This window comes from Ictalurus furcatus, chromosome 9, assembly GCF_023375685.1.
Source record: "Ictalurus furcatus strain D&B chromosome 9, Billie_1.0, whole genome shotgun sequence".
NCBI lineage: Eukaryota > Metazoa > Chordata > Actinopteri > Siluriformes > Ictaluridae > Ictalurus > Ictalurus furcatus.
In genome coordinates this window covers 7,000,812-7,012,903 of record NC_071263.1, presented here as the reverse complement: position 1 = coordinate 7,012,903, position 12,092 = coordinate 7,000,812, and the positions used below count along the sequence as shown (strand labels likewise).

The 12,092-nt window shown below is 37.9% G+C and overlaps 1 protein-coding gene across 1 annotated transcript in view; it reads right to left on the bottom strand.

Moving 5' to 3' along the window:
* Window positions 1-10,461, bottom strand: part of mdga2a (MAM domain containing glycosylphosphatidylinositol anchor 2a) — a 192,628-nt gene extending 182,167 nt beyond the window's left edge. Inside the window, exon 1 of the mRNA XM_053633356.1 lies at window positions 7,361-10,461. Within this exon, the coding sequence (XP_053489331.1) occupies window positions 7,361-7,433 (73 nt within the window). The 5' untranslated portion in view covers window positions 7,434-10,461. The remainder of the gene's footprint in view (window positions 1-7,360) is intronic.
* Window positions 10,462-12,092: the final 1,631 nt, after the last annotated feature.

Here is a 12,092-nt window from a genome sequence, read left to right as displayed (position 1 = left end):
CACAACACAAAATTCTGCATTTGAACTAGAGATGCAACAACTAATCGATAAAATCGATAATAATCAATTATGAAAATCGTCGTCAACGAATCTCATTATCGAGTAGTTGATCTGTGCGCAGTACATTTACTCATTACGTTACTTCTGTTCCGAAAACACGCTTCGGAGAGTAAATATTAAAGTTGTGTCCCAAATGACATACTATACACTTACACTATACACTGCGCGCTCTATCATCTAGTGCAGTGTTTCCGCGGACCCCTAGTGGTCAGTGGTGTAATTGCAGGGGATCAGTGGAAAATTTTTAAAAATGTTTAAATAATATTATATATATTTTATTGTCAAATGGATCAAAACATATTCAAATGAGATGTTTTAAAATTAACCGATTTGGTTATTCGCGTGCATTCATGCATCTATTCAAATATCACGATCGTTCATTGATGGATTTTATTTTAAATTTTTATACAAATCAAATGATAATTTGCAAAAACCTAGTGTCGCATTGATGGATAAAATAAACAAAAGATAATTCAGGGAGTGAAATTAAATGTCACACCAACAATAAAATGTAAAAAATTAAATCTTGAAATGTTTTTATTCAATTTTAACTGTCCAATGTTAATATTATTAATGTTAAATATTAATAAAATAAAACAACATATATAGAAATGACTTATATATAATATATAACCTATAATTGTTGTGGAGTGAGGGGGTTCTTGTGAATTGTTCGAAATATTCTAGGGGTCCAAAGCTCACAAAAGGTTGAGAACCACTAGTCTAGTGTATGAATTTTAGAAAGGTAATATCATCTCAAATGGAACACATTAGTTTTTTACTAACTGGAAGTATAAGCCGCTTCCTAGTCAGTGGCGCACGACGCTTACGCACGTAATGTGATGCCGCTAGCTTTAGCAGATACCCAGAATCACAGACAATGACTTCCTTCAGTTTACTGTTTTCAGTCAGGAAGAAAGTGTGCGACCCAAGTCCTCTAAGGCAGGGAAGCATTTTATATTAAACACCACGTAGAAGACAAAACTTTACAAAGCGGAGTTTGTGTAGTAGGGAAGCACGGCAATGATGCATGAGCACAAACTTATGTTTGTATCCAAAATGCTCCACTGTGTGTAAGGGGCAAGGGAAACAGGTGCAAGTTGCTTAAGAAGTTTAGTTTAATTTAAGTTTATTGTCATTATATGCTGTATTTGTGCGCTTGGAGTGTAACTTCTGTCGTTTATTATAACGGAAGTGATCTATTAGTAACGAGACCGCATTGCTCCTCACTCACAGTGGAGATATCATATCAAGTAAGATATGTAATGTCTAATTAAAACACTATGATCCAAAGTAAAAAAATATTCATAAAAGCAGTGAGTAACAGAAACCATAAGGTGCAGTGAAAGGGAGTTTTTATTATAAAGTTTATATTATATTTATAACTATTTATGCATTACTTTTAATAGATGCAAAAAGGCACAGAATTAAACCACAATCCTAAATAAATAATATATATTCTGGTGTGTGTATTGGGTTCTTTTCCATCTTATATAATTGGACATACAGTTGTATAAAGTTTTTAGTTTTAAGTTTATATTTGTAATACTCAGTTTGTAGATTATATTTTAAATAAACGAAAAAATGGTACTGAAAGTTTGCCCCCATCCGATTAATCAATAAATCGAAAAATTAATCGGCCAACCAATCCCTTATGAAAATAATCGTTAGTTGCAGCCCTAATTTGAACAGTCAATAGCAAATACTTCATAAAATAATCACACACTTACAGGTTCTGATTCAGAAGCGCAATATTGTCCGAGCAAAGTGGGAACTGCCCCACTTTTCAGGAGTAGCCTTTATGTATAGCCTGCCTTGTACTCGCCCAGGTTCAGGAAGCCGTCCTCCATAAAATGCTCTGTGCACAAGCAAACATTTGGGTTCTACTACTCAGGAACAGCGTTATAAATAAACAGTAACCAATGATTTCGTCCATTTTCGGAAAGGCTAAACAAAGAGTTTTTGCTTTCGCACCAAAACACACAGCTTCTCCACGACACGGCACCCACATTCACTGAAGCCTTGCCTTCTTTCTTTGTGGCTGCCTTTGGGTGGGATTATGCTGATAGTGCACGTTGTGACGTAGAGAAATTACAGAAGTAAATCTGGACTTCAAACGACGCGTTTCGGGTAGATCTGGAGCAGTTATCTCTGTTAGATAGGATAAATCCCTTTGGGGGACATTTTTTTGGGGGGGACATTGCAGAGCTTATACATGCACAAATAGATACATTACACTATCAAACAGAAGGAAAACATTAAAAATCATGTTATGACCCCTTTAATTATTTTTCCTGTTAAGGAGACCTGTGTGAGGGAAGACATGAACAACTAACTCCTGTCGGTTTTCTTAATAAAAATTAATTTAAAAAAAGTATTTTAACTTTTGATACCTAAGTACATTTCCAAGTATTTATGTACTCAAGTGTAAAAATAAATAGAAAACCTTTACTTTTATTCATGTAAAATAAAATTTGCGTTTTGTTTGGCTTTAATTCCTGACTATGAGCATAGCTATTTTACTATGCAAGCTACTGTTATGGACAGACTGATGTTGGCAGTACCAAAAGATGTCGTATAAATACAAACTAGTCAGTTGAAATAACTGGGAAATGCCTAACCGGAAGTCTTACAAAAACCTTCAAACAGACCAAGTCCATCAGAACACTTAAAAGTAAGTGGATATATCTGCACGTTTTTAAATGATCTGCATGCTGTTGCATGTTTTGTTCAATGTAAGCTTTATATCTAATAGATTATGTTTTGTTTATCTCACAGTCATGTGTTACTTATATTTACTTATATTTAGTTATTTAGCTCATTTAGATAGATCTTATCTATCTATCTTGTTTATCTAGAGCACATTTGGGGCAGTGGTGGCTTGACGGTTAAGGCGCTGGGTTACTGATTGGAAGGTTGGGGTTTCAAGTCCCAGCACTGCCAAGCTGCCACTGTTGGGCCCTTGAGCAAGGCCCTTCACCCTCTCTGCTCCAGGGGTGCTGTATCATGGCTGACCCTGCACTCTGACCCCAACTTCCTGACATGCTGGGGTATGTGAAGAAAAGAATTTCGCTGTAATGTACACATGATCAATCAATAAAGACTCATTATCATTATTTTTGCTCATCCTAGTTCATCCAGTGAATGTTTTTCTCACCTGTCCTGTTACTGCTTTCTAATAGGAATAGGCAGGGCCCAGTCAACTAGTTGTGTAATGGATATTTGACAAATCTGCTGAATGATCAGTGGTCAGGAACAGTGGTTGGGAACCCTTGGCTTGTGATAAAAATCATGCGGCTCGCCAGGTTTCTCACCCTTTAGCAATATATGATCATGAGAAACAGACACATCATTAGTGATCAATTTCCTGCAGAAAATGCAAAAAGCAAATTTACAATTAATTTGTTGTAATCTACCAAACATAATGAAAAGTCAGTTTACAATAAGATATTTCAAGCTGTTCCGGCCAGTGCACGTATGCAGTACTGTGCACAAGTGTCACAACACCAATCAACGGAAAACCACTTACGTTTCTATAGTAACCTTTCGCGCTCAGATTCAAGTAGCTACCTAGCTATTTTGTGGAGATGGCAAAAAAAAAAGAATTCAGAGGCGCATCGAAAATTTCAAAGTGACTGGACTGAAACGTTTGCTTTTATTGAAAGCTCTAGTGCTCTGCTGTGTCTTATTTGCACAGAACATTTTGCCTTGTTTAAAAAAATTAAATGTTAAGAGACATTGCAGTTAAGAGATGGGGCAACTGAAAGCCTGAATGCTGCCAGCTTTACTGGTTCATTGAAGAATGTAAGACAAGGAAAGCCTTTTACTGAACGAGGATATGGAAAGTCATGCATGTTGAGTATGGCAACTGAACTGTCTGTGCAAACTGTTTCCTGAACAAGGAGAATATCATTCATAAACTAAAAGATGTGCCCTTGTCAGCCTGAACAGTGAATGACATGATGGCATGTGAGATACTGATATCCGCCATAATCTACCGTTTGAAGAAGACATTGAGAGCAGAAATACAGGCCAGCCACAAGACGTAAACCACTCACCAAGAGTAAGAATCACAAAACTAGATCGGAATTTTCAAAGAAATACATAGATAAGCCACAAAAGTTTAACAAAGATTAACCTCTACTAAAGTGATGGAAATGCCAAAGTGTGGAGAAAGAAAGGATCTGCTTATGATCCAAAACATATGAGCTTAAAGGTCAAGCACAGAGGACATAGTGTCATTGCTTGGGCTTGTATGGCTGCTTCTAGGAATGGCCTCACTAATCTTTATTGATGATGTACAGTGGTGCTTGAAAGTTTGTGAACCCTTTAGAATTTCTATATAGCTGCTAAAACATTATCAGATTTTCACATTATCAGAAGTCCTAAAAGTAGACAAAAAGAATCCAGTTAAACAAATGAGACAAAAATATTATACCTGGTCATTTATTTATTAAGGAAAATTATCCAATATTACATATCTTTGAGTGGCAAGTCTGTGAACCTTTGCTTTCAGTATCTGGTATGACCCCCTTGTGCAGCAAAGTACAGCAACTAAATGTTTCTGGTAACTGTTGATTGGTCCTGCATATCGGCTTGGAGGAATTTTAGCCCATTCCTCAATACAGAACAGCTTCATCTCTGTGATATTGATGGGTTTCCACATATGAACTTCTTGCTTTGGGTCCTTTCACAACATTTCTATTCGTGGACAATTTTATTAATGACAAGAAAGCTTAAACAAGATGGAAATTGGAAAATCTGTTCCAATATACAGTGCTGTATTACAATACAATACATATTTATACTAGAGATCCAGATCCTTTCTGCCTCTGGATGGAGCTCAAATCTTCTCCAATTCCAGACTGCTGGGACTACGGCTGCTCCTAAGGCCATACAGACTTCATATAAGTCAATAATGAACTTTTTCACATTATCTGTTGTTACCCAGATAAGGATGGGTTCCCTTCTGAGTCTGCTTCCTCTCAAGGTTTCTTCCTCTTAAAACATCTTAGGGAGTTTTTCCTTGCCACCGTCGCCACTCAGTGGCTTGCTCAGTTGGGATAAATTTGCACCTTTAATATCTGTATACCGTGTTGATATTTCTGTAAAGCTGCTTTGAGACAATGTCTATTGTAAAAAGCGCTATACAAATAAAATTGAATTGAATTTAATTGAATATTTATTCTGTTTTTGTGTGTATTTCATACTAAGTTGTTTCAGAAATTAAAACAAAATCTAAGATAAAACAAAGGCATACTGAGTAAACACAAAATACAGCTTGTAAATGATAATGTTATTTATTGAAGCAAAAAAGTTATCCAACTGGGCCTGTGTGAAAATTATTTACCCCTGTAGTTACTAATTCCCCAAATCTATGAAACTGCATTCATAATGGGGTCCAGCTGGGCTAGATGAAACCAGGCCTGATTACTGCCAGACCTGTTCAATCAAATCATCACTTAAATAGAACTTTTTCAACAGCATGAAGTTGGTTAAAAGATCTTAAACAGTAACACACTATGCCAAAGTCGAAAGAACTTCCAGAAATTATGAGGAAGAAAGTGATTGAAATACATCAGTCTGAGAAGGGATTCAAAGATATTTTAAAGTCTCTGGGACTCCAAAGAATTACAGTGAGCGGCATTATCTCCAAATGGAAAAACCTGGCACAGAAGTGAACCTTCCCAGAAGTGGCTGACCTTCCAAAATTCCTCCAAGGGCACAACAGCTACTCATCCAGGAAGTCACAAAAGACCAAAGGACAACATCAAAGGAACTACAGGCATCCCTTGAATCAATAAAGGTCACTGGACAAAAGGAATGGACAAATTGGTATCCATGGAAGACTGGTGAGGTGAAAATCATTGCTAACCCAGAAAAACATTAAGGCTCATCTGAATTTTGTACCCCTTGATGATCGTCAAACCTTTTGGGAGAATGTTCTGTGGATTGATGAGTTGAAAGTGGAACTGTTTGGAAGACAGGCGTGCCATAACATCTAGCATAAACCAAACACAGAATTTCACAAAAAGAACATCATACCTACGGTCAAGCATGATGGTGGAGGTGTGATGGTGTGGAGATGCTTTGCTGCATCAGGGCCTGGGCAACTTGCAATAATTGAAGGAATCATGAATTCTGCTCTCTACCAGAAAATCCTAAAGAAGAATGTCCGGTCTTCAGTTCATAAGTTCAAAGTCAAGTGCAACTGGATTATGCAGCAAGACAATGATCCAAAAGCATAGGAGTAATACTAGTCCTAAACATAAGTGAAAGACTGATCTCCAGTTATCGGAAGCGTTTGGTTGCAGTTATTGCTGCTAAAGGTGGCACAACCAGATTTTAAGTTTAAGGGGGCAATTAATTTTTCACATTGGTGACAGGTGTTGGATAAAATTTTTTGCTTCAATAAAATAAATGAATAAATAACTGTATTGTGTGTTTACTCAGGTTTTATGTTGTATTTCATTTGAAGACCTAAAACTATGTAGTATGATATACACAAAACAGAAGAAATCACATACTTTTTCGCAGTACTGTATCTGAATTCACCTTTAGTTATGCTGCTGAATAAACTAACCTAATGGTAACATACACATTAAAAATAAAATGACCCCCGTGAAAAACCACAGGTGAATCTATACTATTAGAGATTATAATTACTGTAGATCAGTGGTGCCAAAGAGGTGATCATTTCAGCCCATTTATATTTAGGTGTGTCCTTATGGGCCCATACATTAACATAGGTTATGTCAATAATGTAAGCTCTGAAAGCTGAATGTATAACGTTTCTAAAAATAGGATCATTCAATTGTGTTCACTATTAGGTAAATATATTATTGACATGTATAATGCGTATTAATTTAAGGGTTTTCTTGTGTTGTTTTACATATCACGCATGTTAGATGAAAGTCATCACGTATGCTATTTTTATTGGAACATTCTTTATGGTTACAGTACATAGCCTAGATAAGTAGGCCCGTAGCTAGACAACACAGAGCCACTGGCCAACTAGCACTGTTGAATATGAATGATTAGGCTTTACTGAATGCTTAAATACACTTGACTATAACGCGCATCATTCATGCTGCGTGCACCATAACAGATCAAAATAAAAAATATATATTTAAGCACACATTTATTTCAAGACACAAAAGACGAATAATCATTATCATGTTTATCTTTGCAAGACTCCATTAGTAATACCTAGAAACAGCAGCTTAACTACCCAGCGGATGTGTTTTTGTACAAGGTCACTGCTACACTTTACAGCTAACATAGACATTTTCATTCTTACCGTACACTCCCTGGCCGAGAATGCCCTTTAGGAACACAGCTAGCAGCCACAGGAAAGCAAAAACTACATCCATCTTTACGTTACTGTCAACATGTCCAGTCCTGAAGTACAGTTTCTTCGGGCGCAAAAATGGCACAGTACGCGCGCTCTTTACGTCTCGCCCAGTTTGCCAATACAGCGGAGATCACGAAGGGATGCAGGAAACGATTCTATTTACCAAAGACGCTATTTTAAATGCCATGTTTTAATAGACGTCTGTGGATTTGGGTTTTCTTCCTCATATATTCGTGACAGTCTTTAAAAAAAAAAAGCAATTCAGTGTGGTGGGCAAAGAAAACGAGCACACAAGAATACATCAGAAGAAGCTTCAGAAAAGCTTTCTCAACAGAAGAACCGAATGGGTTTTTAAAACCGCAAAGTCAGTGAAAAGAAGAACCGGCACTTGGATCCTTTCGTTTAGCGCGTACGGGCATCCATCGCGTTTTCGCCGTCTTCCAGTAACCCAGGGTAAAAAATAAAAAATAAAAATAAATAAAGGGGTAGGAAACAAGGCCGAAGATAGAAAGCGGTTCTCCAGAATAAACCTCCCTCACCCATAAATTATCACAGGACACAGTCGCGAAAGGCGAGACATGGATGGGAAAACGAGGTCACAAGTGAAGAAGCGTTATTATGTTCCTAGTATTATTGTTACATATTTTTGTAAATCCTGGTATTCAGTTTGGAAGACGGTAAACGTGCGCGCTGCGCTAAATCCAGCGGTTGATGACCACGTCAATGCTACGCGTGAGCGCGCGTGCGCGCCTCTCATTGGTATGACGAAGCGCTGGTGGGGAACCACGCGAAATCTCGGTTAGTTTTACAGCAGATTGAGCTCATTTACTGGGGCCTATAGCCTAAAAGATTATTTATACTTGCTGTTCACTACGCATATGCAAGATGGCCGCCGCGCATATCCTGCGGTCACTTGGAATGTCGCTTGTGCACGTCCTCAGAAATCAACGCAACGCGTCCGCGAGGTACAACATCGACGTAAATAGTGGAGGCGGCAATGCACCATGTGACACTTTGTCCCCAACTGACCAAACAAAGTAGCATCTCAGATAGCCAACGACTCTGTGCGTAAGTCGTTTCCTGAGCTGCAGGAGACGGCTGAGTCGCTGTCACATAGCGAGGTGAGCTGGCGAGGAGTCGCGCTCTGACACAGTGACACGCATCATCGGTTTGAATCTGGCGACAACAGACCCCAACTTCAGACCGACTCTGGTGTGTTCCAGTGATCCGCTGCGCTGAATGGAATCATCTGAGGGAGTCGCACACCTGCACTTTGCTCCTTCATATCTGAAAGTGTGAAATAGCCGCTAAAACATATAGCACCACGACGCGGAATTAAATGCATTCAATCACTCTTCTAAAGTACTGCGCCCGCAAGCCTAAAGATAAAAAGTGTAAATGACCATCAAGACAGCACATAACGATATTTCTCATTTTAAATATTTAAGCTGTAAATGAACAACGTTTTATTTGGGATGACTGTATGCCTGACCTAAGGGGTAAATGATTAAGCATATGACCAATAAATCAGAACAAAAGTAACGTTTTTATTTCTTCCACCAACCAGTAACATCTCAATACATGCAAGATGTATGGATAAAACAATGTTGGGATCCTTCGAGTTGTAATTGATAGAGATGTACTGCCCAGTATAGGCCCAGCACTCACTGTACCCTTTTATCTCAGATATGTTTAATGGTTTTTAACTACAACTCTACAATGTATTTACTTTTACTTTCACATCATTTCATCTTGTTTGTTTGACAGCTACATTGAAGGAGCTAGCATTACAAATCAAATCAGTGAATAGAGAGAGCAGGTGGGGATTTCTCCACAAGGAATCAATGGAATTCTACATTTCTCTGTTTGTTGATATGAAGGACTGTGATATTTTTGACGATGGTTTTGTAGACAAGCGTCTGATGCTAATGAATCAGTTTTACAAACCCACCATGCATGTATGTTTTTAAAGTATATAAAATGAAACACATCTAGAACATTCTAGAACACCCTTTGTTAAAATGACGCATCCTTAAAAGTCATGATGTTTGAACAATGCATCTATGTTTTAAGAGATTTATGTTTTTTTTAAGATACAAGGAGATGGCAACATCTGGAGAATGCACTGAAAGCAAAAAAAAAAAAAAATAAAAATAGCTTTTTTCCACAATGATAATTTATTGATTATTTTCAGCTGAAAAAACACAGAAATATTAATTTTCCTTCAAACTTGTCAATAATGTATGTGAAAATACTGCAAGACTTATAGTCAGAATAACCGGCTGGGCATTACTGAGCTGAGTGCAGAGCTGGTGAACACCACTAGGGAGGCAAGGTGGTGCTGGCCGTAGCATAGAGTGAGCAGACAGGCAGCATGGGTTTATATATGCTGCTGATTGATGAGCTGATGAGGAGCAGGTCTAATGATTCAATCCGAAATTGAATGCTAGCCCAGAGATACACGCACGCGCACACACACACACACACACACACACACATAAGCACAAGGGAGAGAAAAAAATGGAAACACGGGGAAGGGAAAAACAGAGAAACACCGGGAAATACACAGGCTCCTGGATGGATCATGACATTTTTATCCCTATGATCATAACCTTTCTCAGACCTACAGATCACAATACCATATCTCTGAAATCCTGCAAAAAAAAAAAAGAAAACTGTAATTCTAGGATGAATTAGATCAAACTTCCTGAATGTGGGATTCCCATGTAATCAGACCATCGAAGAACTACAAGATATCTGCTGGTCAATCCAGTGTGATGTACATGTTCACAGAAGTCTACAGAATTGATGATTACTCCCCAGTGGAGAGAGCTGAAATTGAGCTATGCCAAGGTGACTGCACATTTCGACTTGCAGTTCCATGTGACACTGACAACTATGTCATCTGCAACATTTTGATGACAAAATTACAGATGCAGCTTCCAGCTGCTGTGTTCCAAGCACTAGATTTGTACCTGCATTTGAGGAATTGCATCAGATCCCCTCTTCAATATATTGTAGAGGTAGAAGTTGATTTAAAGTGTGCATAGCTAGAATACATCAGTTGTGACATTAACATGTACCAGAGGAAAAAGACATACTACTGCTATGTATTAATAGCTGTACTGATAACAGTTCCATGTGACAAATATATAATTGTAACATTACCATCATGGAAGCATTACAGTTGCGTCCACAAGTTCATGCCTACGAAATTAAAGATTTGTACCTGTATTCAACAAATGTTGCAGTGTTGGTGCTCTGTGGTGGAAGTAAGATTCTGAAATAACAGTTTAAAAAAAGAAAGAAAGAAAAAGAAAGGTGATGGTAAATTTCTCAAGTTTATTGTGCACTAAAAGATTAGGAGATTTTCTACTATAGTATTGTACATACTACCAAGGTTTCCTTAGCTGTTGTTTTTTTTCTGTATTCCTTAAAAGCTGAAGTACTGAACCTTTGCCTCTCTATAGCCATCTCTGTTTGAAACATAAAATTGCAAGTTACTTGCAGAGTTGTTTTTTTAATATGGGTTGTTCCCCTCTGCTGAACTCAAATTCTCCTCAGATGAATCTGATGGTTTGAGTATGGGTTACGTATTAGCTCCAATACTTGACAGCAGAGGTGGTGACGGATACGTTTTTCTTGGAGTCAGATTTTCATCAGATTTTCACACAAATCCTAAAAGTAGACAAAGAGAACCTGGTAAAACAAATGAGACAAAATATTATACTTGGTCATTTATTTATTAATGAAAATGATCCAATATTATGTATCTTTGAATGGCAAAAGTATGAGAACCTCTAGGATTAGCAGTTAATTTGAAGGTGAAATTAGAGTCAGGTGTTTTCAATCAGTGGGATGATGATCAGGTGTGAGTGAGCACCCTGTTTTATTTTTTATTTATAGAACATGGACCTATAAAAGTCTGATCTTCACAATACATGTTTGTGTAAGTGTATCATGGCACAAACAAAGGAGATTTCTGAGGACCTCAGAAAAAGAGTTGTTAATGCTCTTCAGGCTGGAAAAGGTTACAGATCCTTCTCTGAAGAGTTTGGACTCCACCAATCCACAGTCAGACAGATTCTACGCAAATGGAGGAAATTCAAGACAATTGTTGACTCCAGGAGTTGTCGACCAACAAAGATCAGTCCTAGAGCAAGACGTGGTATAGTCCACGAGGTCACAAAGGAACCCAGGGTAATTTCTAAGCAACTAATGGTCTCTCTGACATCGGCTAATGTTCATGAGTCCACCATCAGGAGAACACTGAACAACAATGGTGTGCATGGCAGGATTGCAAAGAGAAAGCCACTGCTCTCCAAAATGAACATTGTTGCCCTTCTGCAGTTTGCTAACGATCACATGGACAAGCCAGAAGGCTTTTGGAAAAATGTTTTGTGGATGGATGAGACCAAAATAAAAAAAAATTTGTTTAACTGAGAAGCATTACATTTGGAGAAAGTTAAATACTGCTTTCCAGCATAAGGACCTTAACCCATCTGTGAAATGTGGTGGTGGAAATATAATGGTTTGGGCCTGTTTTAGTACATCTGTGCCATGACGGCTTGCCATTACTGATGGAACAATGAATTCTGAATTATACCAGTGAATTCTAAAGAAAATTGTCACATCATCTGTCCATGAACTGAATGTCAAGAGAAAGTGGGTCATGCAG